This window comes from Solanum verrucosum, unplaced genomic scaffold (assembly GCF_900185275.1).
Source record: "Solanum verrucosum unplaced genomic scaffold, falcon-dt-bn FXZP01000032.1, whole genome shotgun sequence".
Lineage (NCBI taxonomy): Eukaryota > Viridiplantae > Streptophyta > Magnoliopsida > Solanales > Solanaceae > Solanum > Solanum verrucosum.
Window position 1 is genome coordinate 1,556,294 of NW_026020569.1, and position 13,544 is coordinate 1,569,837.

Consider the following 13,544-nt stretch of genomic DNA (forward strand, 5'->3'; position numbering starts at 1 on the left):
AATTATCAACTCTGCAAAGCCAGTTCACATATTATTTCTCCCAAGTGGTCTAGGAGTGAGACAAATGTTCCATTTATTCAACTAGCTTCCATGTTAGCTTCATAGAGATCTAGAATCAACTTCATTGCCATGCTATTTGAAATCTATACTACAAGATACACAGGACTTGACAGACCTAATAATTTTCAAACAAAATAAAGCTAATCCAGTTTCCTAAGAACATTATGAAGAAAAAGAAAAACGGTCAAGGATTCTAGAGTTAGCCTGGAAAGTTAAATAACATCAAAAGATTTTCAATATGACTAAAACTGCAGGGAACTACCATTTCGGTAGACTGTTTTCTTTGAAATAACATCAAAAGATATTCCATTCTGTTGAAGCCTGTCTTGGAGGTCTGTCGGGCCAAACACAATCCCAGGAGGAAAAACACCTCCTTTTGGAAGATTGTCTTGTTCCTTGAGCAAAATAAGGGCACACTGGACTAGAATGATTGGAGTTGTCAAATAACCAATCTCAGGTCCCATTACTCTTGTAATTATCTCCATATCAGGTTTCCTGTTTCCTTGTGACGCAAGGCTGCCATCACTAAACCCCTGTCCAACAAACCACATCTTAAAGGTAGCACTTGCCACTTCATCCTTAGTTGGACCCTTTTTCCTGAAAAATCCAAGACTGAACACTGAAGGGAAGTTCAAGAGCAGCCACCTCCCTATACCAGTTTTACCAAAAAGAGCAATGAACTTACCAACTGTAATGAAACGAACAACACCTAACAGAGAATTCGAAGTTATATTCATACCAAAGCGAGCTGGCTTTATGGTAGACCAAAATGCCTCCCTCTTCTCAATCTGTTCGGTGCTTTCATTAACACCAGGTAAACCACGGGAATCTTCAGCCAAACATGAAAGTGTTCTCCGTACCACAGTTGCATCTGCTGATGGTAACTTTACAGCCCAAAGCCCAACTTTCTTTAGGTGATTGACCATTAGACCATTAGGAAAAGTACCAGGAATCTGAATCAAACGAGAAAATATTGGACAGTGAGAGAGAAATACTATGTTACACAGATATGATGTGTTATTTAAGAAAACATGAATGCTGTCCCATAGCTGCATGCTACATATGTATGGCTTTGGGGAATATTTTAGCTAGCAAATATTGCAGGTATCACGTGTTCCATCTAAGAATGAATCTCTATCATTTGGTTTGATAAATCTCCATCATTTACTCATTCATTCCACCAGAAATCAACCAAAGGGTTTATGAATCCCTATGATACATGCATTCATGATATCCATCACAAGGTTTATGAATCCCTACCATATACTTGCATCGTCAGTTGTTTATCATGAGGGAAGCGAGACTGAGATGGTTTGGGCATGTGAAGAAGAGGTGCATAAACGCCCCAGTGAAGAGGTGCGAGAGGCTTGATGTTGGGGGTACGCGGAAGTGTAGAGGTAGGCTTTAAAAATATTGGGAAGAGGTGATTAGAAGAGACATGGGCCAGCTTCATATTACCGAGGACATGAGTCTAGATAGAAAGGAGTGAAGGTCACGTATTGGGTAGAAGGTTAGTAGGGGTAGAGTGTTGTCTTGCCTTGCGAGGGTTTAGGCTTGTTAGTGCCTGTCATAGTACTAGTCGTACCCTTGTAGTTCTGGTCATATGTTGTGTATTGTGTTTCGATAATCACATTATTTTGTTGCGTTATTGTTCTTTTTTATAGACTTTACATTGCTTTTCTTATTCATTGTTATGTTTTCTTCATTATTTTCTCCTTCTTTTACTTGGGTTTGATGCACATGAGCCGAGAGCCTTTCGGAAACAGTCTCTCTACCTCCACAAGATAGTGGTAAGGCATGCGTACACTCTACCCTCTCCAGACCTCACTTAGTGGGACTTCACTAGGTATGTTGTTGTTGCCTGTTGGTTGTTTACCATGTTTCAATTATTGCACTATTTTGTTGTTCACGTTGTAGTTAATATGCTTTCTACAATGTTTTCTTCTTCTTTGTACTTGAATTTGTTGCACGAAGATATTTCGGAAACAACCTCTCTACCCCACGAGGTAGTGGTAAGTTTGCGTACACTCTACCCTTTCCAAACCCCACTTGTGTGATTTCACTAGGTATGTTGTTGCTATAACTGTTCAAATTCTTCCAATCTAACTTAATTAAAAGTTTGACTATACTTTCATAGGCATGAGATAGACACGAGTATATAAATCATATGATATCAAGATAAATATTTCAATTTTACGATGACTGCAGTTTTACATAACCATAAAATGGAAAGTAATCACTAACCAACAAGGAAGAGAAGTGATAGGATCTTACCACAGGACGAGGCCTCTTGGGTCTGGAGCGTCTTAGTTCCTGTAATTTGTCCGCGTTAGCCACACCAAGCACTGCTGACTCGTACGTCCCCAAATTTCCAACAATTCTCTTGTCTGATTCTAGACTAATGTAGGCCTCAACCTTACAGAAAATTGCCGGCGGCATCCACTGTCTCGAATTAAACATCCAGCCTAATTCAGCAGGAATAGAATCAAATCCACACGCCGAAACAACTAACGATCCATTCACCACAGCCTTATCATGGTACTTCACCTCCATCCTCTCCATAAACTCCGGCTCTCCACATATATCCAAGTAATCGCACCCAGAATCAACACAGGCCTCGACGACAGGTTCTCCATAAAGACGAAATGGTCCGACACAGTTGAGGATGATCTTAGTCTGGGAGGCGAGGTGACGGAGTGAAGCCGGGTCGGTGGTGTCGGCGATGAGAATCGGGATTTCGGGTGGCGAGTTTGTGCCGGAGGCCCATTGCAAAGCCTGGGAAAGTTTGGAAGTGTTGCGGCCTGCAATGGCGAAGTTCTTCAAGGGGAAAAAAGGAGCGCTGAGGAATTTGAGAGCTTCTCTAATGACGTGTTTGCCTGTAAAACCTGAAGCACCTAAAATTATCACGTCGTAAGTTGGGCTGGGTTTGGGCTGGGCTTTTGTGACATTGCCCGATTGGAAATTGTAAACAATGTTGGATGGTGTCCAAAATAGTCCAATATTTTTGGCAAATTGGTCCTATTTCTTTTATATGCAGCATTAGTAGTCCACATCTTTTGGCAAAACGTTGCACTTATGACCCAGCCTCCGTCAGTTTTTAACGGAGAAAAATCCCATGTACGCCTCACGTGAATTTTTTCTTTCCCGCCAAACTTCAATGCAGTAGCAGAGAATCCATCAAAATCAATGCTCCTCATCCTGTATTGCGATGCATAGTTGGTTTGGAGGTGAGTTATAGGAGTATTAAATTTTTTATAAGTAATATTTTGTTTGACAATTGATTATGAGATAAATTCTTCATTATAAAATGGGAAAATTGTATATAATAGCAAACTATTAAGTCAAATTAAATTCTATAAACATAGTTTGATTTAATTGTACCTCATAACAAACTGTTGCTATTTCGCTTCTCTCCTGGTGAATCTCGCTCGCCATCCTCATTCTCTCCCTCGCCTCTCTCGCTTTTTATACAAACGCAAATATATAAAATGTGTTTTGTGTTTGTATAGAGCGAGATAAAATTATATATACACATATATTTCCGTTCCCCTCTCCTAGATCTCGCTTGCCAGTCTCTCCCTCGCCTCTCTCGCTTATACAAACAGAAATGTATAAATTGTGTTTCTGTTTGTATAAAGCGAGAGAAAACTGTATATACACATGCAAATACATATATATTCGTCCTATACACTTATAATTATACAATACAAATATTCCCCTGCCCAGTTCTCTTTTGTCTTTCTCTCTTTCTCGCTTTATACAAACACAAATTATACAATTGATCTTTTGTATATGTATATCGAAACAGGAACATATTATATACAACTGCTTTCTTTTGTATTTGTATAGCGAAATATACATATTTATGTTTGTTATCAAGCGCAATTATGCAAACTATAACTATAACATACAAATATCATTTTTGTGTTTGATATATGTGAAAGTTGCTCTTATAAAATTAATATTATGTTTGATTTACAATGGTTTGGGTCGTGTATCTACGTCCAATCTACAGTAGAAGAGAAGGTTCCATCGGAACAATTATTTATTTCAGTTCAGGGTTCCTCGTCTTTTTTTTTTTTTTGAAAAAGAATAAAAAAAAGGGGGGAGGTTGTGGGGAGAAATGACAAGAAGATATTGGAACATAAATTTGGAAGAGATGATGGAGGCAAGAGTTCATTTTGGTCATGGCACTAGGAAATGGAATCCTAAAATGTCGCCTTATATCTATGCAAAGCGTAAGGGTATTCATATTACAAATTTACTAGAACTGCTCATTTTTTATCAGAAGCTTGTGATTCAGTTTTTGACGCAACAAGTAGGGGAAAACAATTCTTAATTGTTGGTACCAAAAATAAAGCAACTGATTCAGTAGAGTGGGCTGCAATAAGGACCTGGTGTCATTATGTTAATAAAAAATGGCTTGGCGGTATGTTAACGAATTGGTCCACTACAGAAATAAGACTTTATATATATATATATATATATATATATGTTATGATTTTTATGCAAGTTAAAAATAACATAAAAAATATACATAAATTTCTTCATAACTAATTGTTATATATTGCTAATACATGCATAATTTTTACCAGCTACTCAACGACCTCTTAGATGCCATGAAAATGACAAAGAGAATTTAGTTTTATGTCCCTCTAGCATAATTTTTTTCCATTTTTACACGTAAAAGATCTGATTCTGAGTTTGGTATAATTCTTACTTGAGGCATATTAAAATTAAGGTAGCATAAAGGAACAAGTGAACAATGAAAGTTTCAAAATGTTTCTAAACAAGATTAAGGCCCAAAACTCCATTTGGGAGTAATAATAATTAAAAGAAGAACAAGAAAATATAAACTAAATCCAATTAATGGATAGAGAAACCTCTATCTACTCTTGATGCAATATTATGATTTCTTTGATTATTATAGGTAACTAATGACCCTAACTCCAACTAAGGCATTTTGTTTAGTTGTATGCGAATGCACACGGGTTTCTTCTCTCTTGATCAGAGATCTCAGGTTCAAAACATCAATATGAAAAAAATATTGATTGAAAGCGTTATCGTCGAATGGGTCCTGCCTAGCGCGAATTCGATTAGTCGAATTTTAATGTAAAATACCAAACACCAAATGAAAAATCAAAAAAAGAAGAAGTGAACGGACACATATATATGTTAATCATGATGATCAATAAACATGATAGATGAGATGCAGATATAATTAAATTAAACAGAAGCACCTGATCGGTAAATGAGAGAATGAAATGTGAGGAAGAGCCGAAGAGCAAGCCATATATACTTCTTTAGTGATTGCTTCTTTGGGAGCTCGCTTTGGGGTTTATATAAGAAAGGGATAATATTTATTATCATTCAACTCACAAGAGTTTTCTTAGTAAGTCACTCAACTTTATTTTATAACTTAAAAATTATTTAATTATTAATATTTTACTTATAAAATCATTCAAATTTATACCGCTCACAAAAAATATATAAGATATATTTATCAAGATCCTTTAATTTTAGAGAATTTTACATGGTAACAATGCACACGTGATATTGTTTTGTTTATGACATTCCGTTGTCAGTCGGTATCCTGCTAAGATAAATATACATTGCATAAATAGTTAAATTTATTATATTTTTATAATTAAACCAGAGATGTAACAGAATATTATGCCAATATCAGTTTTGACATCATAATATATATATATATACATAATCATAACATGACTTTATGATTTTACCGGTAAATATGTGACTCATGTAATTTAGCGACCGAGTCAAGTAGGGTGGGTCAATAAAATGATTAAAATTGTTACTTTTTTATTTTTTTTAAATTTAGCTTTAAAAATTATTATAAATTGATTGAATGACTTTTTAAGTGAAACATTAATAATTGAGTGATTTTCTTAAAAAAAAAAAAAGAACTATCCAATTAACTGATGTGTTGTTGTTTTTACATCAAATTATCCACTATATATAAGATTTTCGTCTTCTATTTTTCCACCTGATCGATATTACAACTTACAAGCGTTGGTCTTGACAAAATAAAATACGTTTTCTTTCAATAGCTAATTAAACGATCAAATTTATAGAACCCGAAAAGAGCAGCGAAGAAGCCAACTAAATATATTGAGTTATTTGTGGTCTTCAAGAATAATATTCTCCGCTTATATGAACACCTCTATAGCACACAAAGACACCATTTTTAAAAGAATAATGACACGCTTAATTTAGCTCTTTTAAGAAAAAAACTTACACGAGACGAATTGAAAAAAAAAAATTGCTAGACAGGGTGGATCTACACCTTTAAGTTAGAAGTTTGGCAGCACCAGGCCCCTTATTTTCACCTATTACTATCGGCATGGACCAGTTTTGAGATACGGACGGACATGAAGAAGGCATGCAGCAAAAATGTTAAAAAATAAAGTCATAGAAATATAAGGTTGTTTGGAAAACGAAGAAAACGAAATATAGCTAGTACAAATTGCTACTGATCAGGACACTCCTACAAGTCAAAAAAATATGATTGATTTTATATTTAAAAATATTATTTTTCCAATGCCTATTTGACTTACTGTACATTGAAATTAAATGTAATTATCACAGGTCCTTTTCATAAAAAAATAAAAAAAGTAATTATCACATTCAAGAACCCAACATAAAAATTTCCAACCGAAAAATCTAATCAATATAACTCGGAATCAATTTTTTTTAAAAAAATCAAACCAACAGCAATGAATTTTGGTTTTCAAATTGAAAAATCAAATCAAACTGAATGCCCACCCAAAAGATCACTGCAAAAATTATCAGTTTCACTGTGTCTAAATTCCCCTTTTATATTGCATGAAGCTTTCATGATTTATTTCAGGTTATGTGAGAGCCATATGGGACTTTGGAGGAGCACGTCTATCTCACATCTCTTTAACTTCCATATGAATATATTTTTTTTCTTTTTTGTGTTTTCTTTGAATACGTGAAAGTCACAAGGTGATTTTCAATATGACTAAAACTGCAGGGAACTATTAGGCAGTTTTCTTTGAAATAACATCAAAAGATATTCCATTCTCTTGAAGCCTATCTTGGAGGTCAGTCGGGCCAAACACAATCCCAGGAGGGAAAACACCACCTTTTGGAAGATTGCGTCGTTCCTTGAGCAACATTAGGGCACACTGGACTAGAATGATTGGAGTTGTCGAATAACCAATCTCAGGTCCCATTACTCTTGTAATTATCTCCATATCAGGTTTCCTATTTCCTTGTGACGCAAGGCTGCTGCCATCACTAAACCCCTGTCCGACAAACCACATCTTAAAGGAAGCACTTGCCACTTCATCCTCAGTTGGACCTTTTTTCCTGAAAAATCCAAGACTGAACACTGAAGGGAAGTTCAAAAGCAGCCACCTCCCTATATCAGTTTTACCAAATAGAGCAATGAACTTGCCAACTGTAATGAAACGAACAACACCTAACAGAGATTTCGAAGCTATCTTCATACCAAAGTGAGCTGGCTTTATGGTAGACCAAAATGCCTCCCTCCTCTCAATCTGTTCGGTGCTTTCATTAACACCAGGTAAACCACAAGAATCTTCAGCCAAACATGAAAGTGTTCTCCGTACCACAGTTGCATCTGCTGATGGTAACTTTACAGCCCAAAGCCCGACTTCCTTTAGGTGATTTACCAATGGACCTTTAGGAATAGTACCAGGAATCTGAAACAATATTAATGGAGAGTGAGAGAGAAATACTATGTTTCACAGATCTGATCGATGTGTTATTTAAGAAAACATGAATGTTGTCCCCACAGCTGCATGCTACATATGTACGGCTTTGAGGAATGTAATAGCTAGCAAATATTGCAGGCATCAAGTGTAAGAAGTCCATCTAAGAATGAATTTCTCTTATCATTTGGTTTGATAAATCCCCATCATTTACTCATTCATTCCACCAGTAATCAACCATAAAGTTTATGAGTCCCTATGATCGATACACGCATTCATGGTATCCAGCACAAGGTTTATTTATGAATCACTACCATATACTCATCGATGTGAACAGTGGGTTCTCAAAGTCCAAATGTAAGATTATAAAAGTGTAAACATTCTGCAAAATGAGAAAATGGCTTTAACATAATTCACTGGAAAGTTGCACCTTCAAATTACACATAATACCTAATCGACCTCTCAAGCTTTGAAGACCAATTGCTTGTTACCATACAGCATTTCACCAGTGAATTAAGAAAAAAGTAGTGAAGCTTCCTAGAATAGTTACGCAAGCATTTAACGATGTGATTGAACTGAGCCTTCCAATATCTATCATCATTTGTTTACTAGGTTTTGGCTACTACACTATCTTGTTGTTGTTTGTATTTTTTCTTTAGGTTTTATATTGTCTCTCTTAATAGTTGTTATGTTTTTATCATTGTTTTCTTCTTCACACCTGAAATTGCTGCACTTGAGCTGAGTAGAGCCGTCAATATGGGCTAGGCCTGTTGGGCCGGCCTGGCCTAACCCGGGATTTAATAGGGCTGGGCTAAAAATTTTGGAGCCCATTTAAAAGAAAGGTTTTTCAGTCCGGCCTGAATAAGCCTGCTGATTTGTGAGGCTTGAGAAATATAGGTAGGGCCGGCCCGTGGGCCAATAAAAATTAATTAAAAAATATAATATAATATTAAAATTTAAAATTAAAGAGATCCAAACTCAAAATCTATATAAAGATTTTTAGGAAATCACTAAGTATATTGACAGCTCTAGAGCTGAGAGTCATTCTGAAACAGCCTCTCTACCTCCCTACCTCCCTGAGATAGTGGTTAGATCTGCGTACAATCTAACCTTCCACCACAATTGTGGGATTTCACTCGGTTGTTGTTGGATGTTCAAATTCTTTCCAATCTAACCAAGTTAAAAGTTTGACTATATTTTCATACAGCATTGATAGACACGACTCACGAGTATATAAATCATATAGGATAGTATCAAAATAAATATTTCCATTTTACCGCAGAGCCCTAAAATAGTACTAGAAAGTAATGAGCAATAGAGAGAAGGTGATAGGAACTTACCTCAGGACGAGGCTTCTTGGGTCTGGAGCGTCTTAGTTCCTGCAATATGTCTGCGTTTGCCACACTAAGCACCGCTGACTCGTACGTCCCCAAATTTCCAACAATTTTCTTGTCTGATTCTAGACTAATGTAGGCCTCAACCTTACTAAATATTGCCGGCGGCATCCACTGTCTAGAATTGAACATCCAGCCTAATTCAGCAGGAATAGAATCAAATCCACAAGCCGAAACAACTAACGATCCATTCTCCACAGCCTTATCATGGTACTTCACCTCCATCCTCTCCATAAACTCCGGTTCTCCACATATATCCAAGTAATCGCAACCGGAATCAACACAGGCCTCAACGACCGGTTCTCCATAAAGACGAAATGGTCCTACACAGTTGAGGATGATCTTAGTCCGGGAAGCGAGGTGACGGAGTGAAGCAGGGTCGGTGGTGTCGGCGGTGAGGATCGGAATTTCGGGTGACGGGTTTCGGCCGGAGGCCCATTGCAAAGCCTGTGAAAGTTTGGAAGTGTTACGGCCCGCTATGGCGAAGTTCTTCAATGGTGAGGGAAGGTTAAGGAATTTGAGAGTTTCTCTAATGACGTGTTTGCCTGTAAAACCTGAAGCACCTAAAATTATCACGTCGTAAGTTGGGCTTGGGCATGGGCTGGGCTTTTGTGATATGGCCCGATTGGAAATTGTAAAACATGTTGGATAGTCTAATATTTTTGGCAAAATGGTCCTATTTCTTTTGTATGCAGTAACAATGGTCCACATCTTTTGGCAAAATGATGCACTTATGACCCAGATTCCGTCAGTTATTTTTTTAACGGAGAGAAAATCCAACGTACGCCTCACGTGATTCTTTTCTTTCCCGGCAAACTTCAAAATCAATGCTCCTCCTCCTGTATTGCAGATTTGCAGAGCATTTATGGCGCCATGAGAAGTTAAATGACCAAATCACATAGAGTCGTTTGATAGAAAATAATTTTCATAATATATTATTTTTTGTATAATTTATATGGCGCTTGATAGGTAATTATAAAATAATTTACCTAAGTATTAAAATTAATATAATATTTAGTTGATTATTTAAAAACTCACATAATTAATACATGTATAAATTATGATGGAATTTATATATTATTATATATAGCATAGAAGGTGGAATAATTAATATCTACATAAAATAATTTTACATAGATTCACTCATAAGTAACTAAGCTCTACTTTACTAATATATGCACGTAACTCTATCAGCTGGGGCGGATCTAACTTTATGGGTGGAGTGCCACGACACCCATTGACCTCGGTTAAAACTTTGTATATATACATATATAAGTATAATATATGAATATATATTATATCTGTCACCCAATGAATAATATGTTGAATGGCTCAACTGGCGAAGCACAACTCTATCAACGTGAGCTTTGTGAGTTTGAATCTGCTTGACAGCACTTTTTTTATCCTTTGCTTGTGCGAAGGGCTTTCAGCTCTTCCTTTTTTTTTTTTTTTTTTTTTTTGTCTTTGCTTCCGTTTGTCCCCCCCCCCCCCCCCCCCAATTAGTTTCTTTATTTGCTACTCGTTACTTATTTATCTATTTTTAATTGATATTTGTGTTGCGTGATATTTTATATTAATTATAGATTGATATTTCCTCAATCCTTAATTACTTGTCCACTTTTGAATTGACATATCTATTAAGTAAACAATTATTGACATACTGAGATTATTATTTTACCCCTATTAATTATGAAGTGGATGAATTAAAAGCTTAAGATTTTCAAGAAGTTCTACCTTATTCAAAGTAATTAATTGAAGGTATAATAGGTTTAAAAAAATTGTTCTTTCTTGATTTGTCAAAATGAACAAGTAATTAGGGACAACTATAAAAAGAAAAATGGACAAGTAATTAGAGACAAAGGGAGTATTAAATTTTGAAGGTCACATAAGTGTTAATAAAAATATGTTTAAATAGTTTCTTTTTTGAAAAAGTTTTTGAAATGATGGATAGTATTATGTTAAAGATTTTGAATTTAAAGGTTCAGTCTTTAACGTCACACTAAGTGGAGATAACAAGATTACATGTATAATTTTATTTTTTCTCAACTATATGGTATTAAATGACGTATACAAATTTGAATTTTTAAGGTGAAAAATCTCTTGTTTTCTCAAAGTTCTAGAATAAGGTCTCTTATTCTTAAAAAAATATATCAAAAAACAAACTATTTAAGAGTATATATTTCATATTAGAATATTTAAAAGAAAAAGACATTATTAAATATTTATATTTGATCAATTTATTTATAGTAATAAAAAAAACTAAATAACCCGAATCATAACCTAAAATTGAAGGAACCAACCTGTTTACCATTTAGATGATATGACACCCCTAACCTCCGAATCCTGGATCCGCCTCTATACCCCTTACAATTAGGCCTAAAGAGGTTTTCTTGATTTTATTTTATAGGTTGCTTATATTATTATTATTTTGTTTTATGTTTTTTTTGTGAATTTTTTTTATCCTATTCGTATAATTAAGATATCTGGAAAAAACATTTTCTAAATTTATTTCGTAAATGGTCGAGAGATCTCAATTTTCAAAGTAATCGACTCTCCTAATAGAAAAAAAATTGGATCTAAAATATTTACCCAAAATGGTCGCTCTACTTGTTTTATTGCAACCAAAGTACTGCTTCTTCTGATAGCCCATTTTGGTTTAGAGATCATTTAATTTGGATTACCGTTTGGCAGTTATATTATTCTGAAATTCTTCCACGTAGAATACCATTGCAATAGCCAATACGTTTCAAATTTACTAGACAAATAATTAACATCTTGTTATATTTTTTCCTATTTACGTCTAGAAATGATTTAAGAAAGTAAATTATCAAAAACAAATTTCAAAAAAATTATTCCCTCCATTTCATATTAATTGAATTGTTGAGACATTTTTCATTTTTCAAATTAACTTAATTGTTCAATTTTCAGGACTATTTTTAGAATGATTTTCCAATTTTACCCTTCAGTAGTTAGTTTTGGAAGTAGTTATTAATTAATGTTTAGTTATTTTAATCATAATTTTGATAATAATTAATAAGGGTAAAAATGGAAAGTTAAGCCTAATTTATGTCTTAATCTTCTTTTCTTAAAAGAGTGTGAAACACCTCAACAATTCAATATTAATATATTACATAACTATTTATACAATATCTATATTACATATAGATCTGTGGTCATTTTGTTGGGAGGAAAAATGGTCTCATAATATACTTAAACGTAAGAAGCCAAGTTTTAAAATGTTCTTAGACAAGATTAGGGCGCAAAACTCCACTTGGGAGTAATAAAATGAAGAGGAAGAGAAATAAACTAGTTCCAATTGAGGGATAGAGAAACGTCTATGATATTCTTGATGCATTATTATAATTTCTTTAATTATTATAGGGGGACTAATGACCCTAACTCCAACTTAGGCATTGTGTTTAGTTGTAAAAGTGAATACACATATATTTTCTTCATTTTAATTTATATAACATAGTTCAGATTCAAGAGTAAAACAAGAAAATTTATATTCATGATTTGTTTGCATGTTCTTTAAATTAATTTTCGACATTCTTAAAGCTTGTATATGTCCAATCCAAATATAAAACTAAAATAAAGAAGTTTGACCCTCAAAATTTAACATATATCATAGTATATCATATTATAAATCGGAACACATAGAGATAGAGAAGGGAAGAACAAGCACCTTAGTAAATGAGAAATTGAGGAAGAGCAACCCTTCAAAGGTTAAGCACTTCTTTAGTGATTGCTATTTGGGAAGCTCAACTTGGGGTTTAAATAGGGATAAATGTTCGGAAAAACTACGCAGCTACACATACATTACTATCATATATACTATATTTACCTCTAGTTTAAAGTAATTACACATATTGTCACTTTTAATATTTATATCATATATTTTAAAATATTTAATCGGATACACAAATTTTTTAAATATGATATTGAATAATCATCTTAAATTTAAATTCCTTAAATAATGATTCATTGACAGGTCAAGTTTTTCTATTCCCATCTGTCGTTTATTTAAAACGGGTCGGGTAGTTTATTTAAAAGGGGGTATATCTAGACCTTTTCGAATAGTTTAGGGGTATGTTTGACCCTTTTTCCCTTTAATATAAATGTCACGTGGTAATGTAAAAATGACGTGGCAATTTCATTTGGCATTTAACGCCCATTAGGACATATCTAGGCCAAAAGTTGGACAGCGAGGACACAAGTGAGCCAAATTTTAAACGAAGGTATATACCTTTTTAAATAATTTAGGGGCATATTTGACCCTTTTCCAAAAAAAAATAAGGAAAAAGTTGAGGGAACACAGACGGACCACAAGTGTAGTGTAGTTCAATGGGTCCCATCACATTCAATGATA

General features: G+C 34.4%; 1 protein-coding gene and 1 pseudogene across 1 annotated transcript; both read right to left on the reverse strand.

Moving 5' to 3' along the window:
• Positions 1-248: 248 nt before the first annotated feature.
• On the reverse strand, positions 249-3,113 carry LOC125810659 (probable mitochondrial saccharopine dehydrogenase-like oxidoreductase At5g39410; annotated as a pseudogene).
• Positions 3,114-7,085: 3,972 nt separating this feature from the next.
• LOC125810969 (probable mitochondrial saccharopine dehydrogenase-like oxidoreductase At5g39410) lies at positions 7,086-9,930 on the reverse strand. Its single transcript, XM_049490467.1, has 2 exons — positions 9,122-9,930; positions 7,086-7,772 (listed from the first exon to the last, which is right to left on the reverse strand). Exons 1-2 carry the CDS (start codon positions 9,884-9,886, stop codon positions 7,086-7,088), a joined length of 1,452 nt encoding a protein of 483 aa, XP_049346424.1. The 5' UTR covers positions 9,887-9,930.
• Between the last annotated feature and the right edge of the window lie 3,614 nt (positions 9,931-13,544).

Excerpts from the sequence above, each read along its gene's own strand:
- LOC125810969 (XM_049490467.1), bottom strand. The coding sequence starts at position 9,886 with ATGTGGACCATTGTTACTGCATACAAAAGAAATAGGACCATTTTGCCA. Across the intron at positions 7,773-9,121 it reads CCAAGAAGCCTCGTCCTGAG|ATTCCTGGTACTATTCCTAA; the intron begins GTAAGTTCCTAT and ends ATATTGTTTCAG.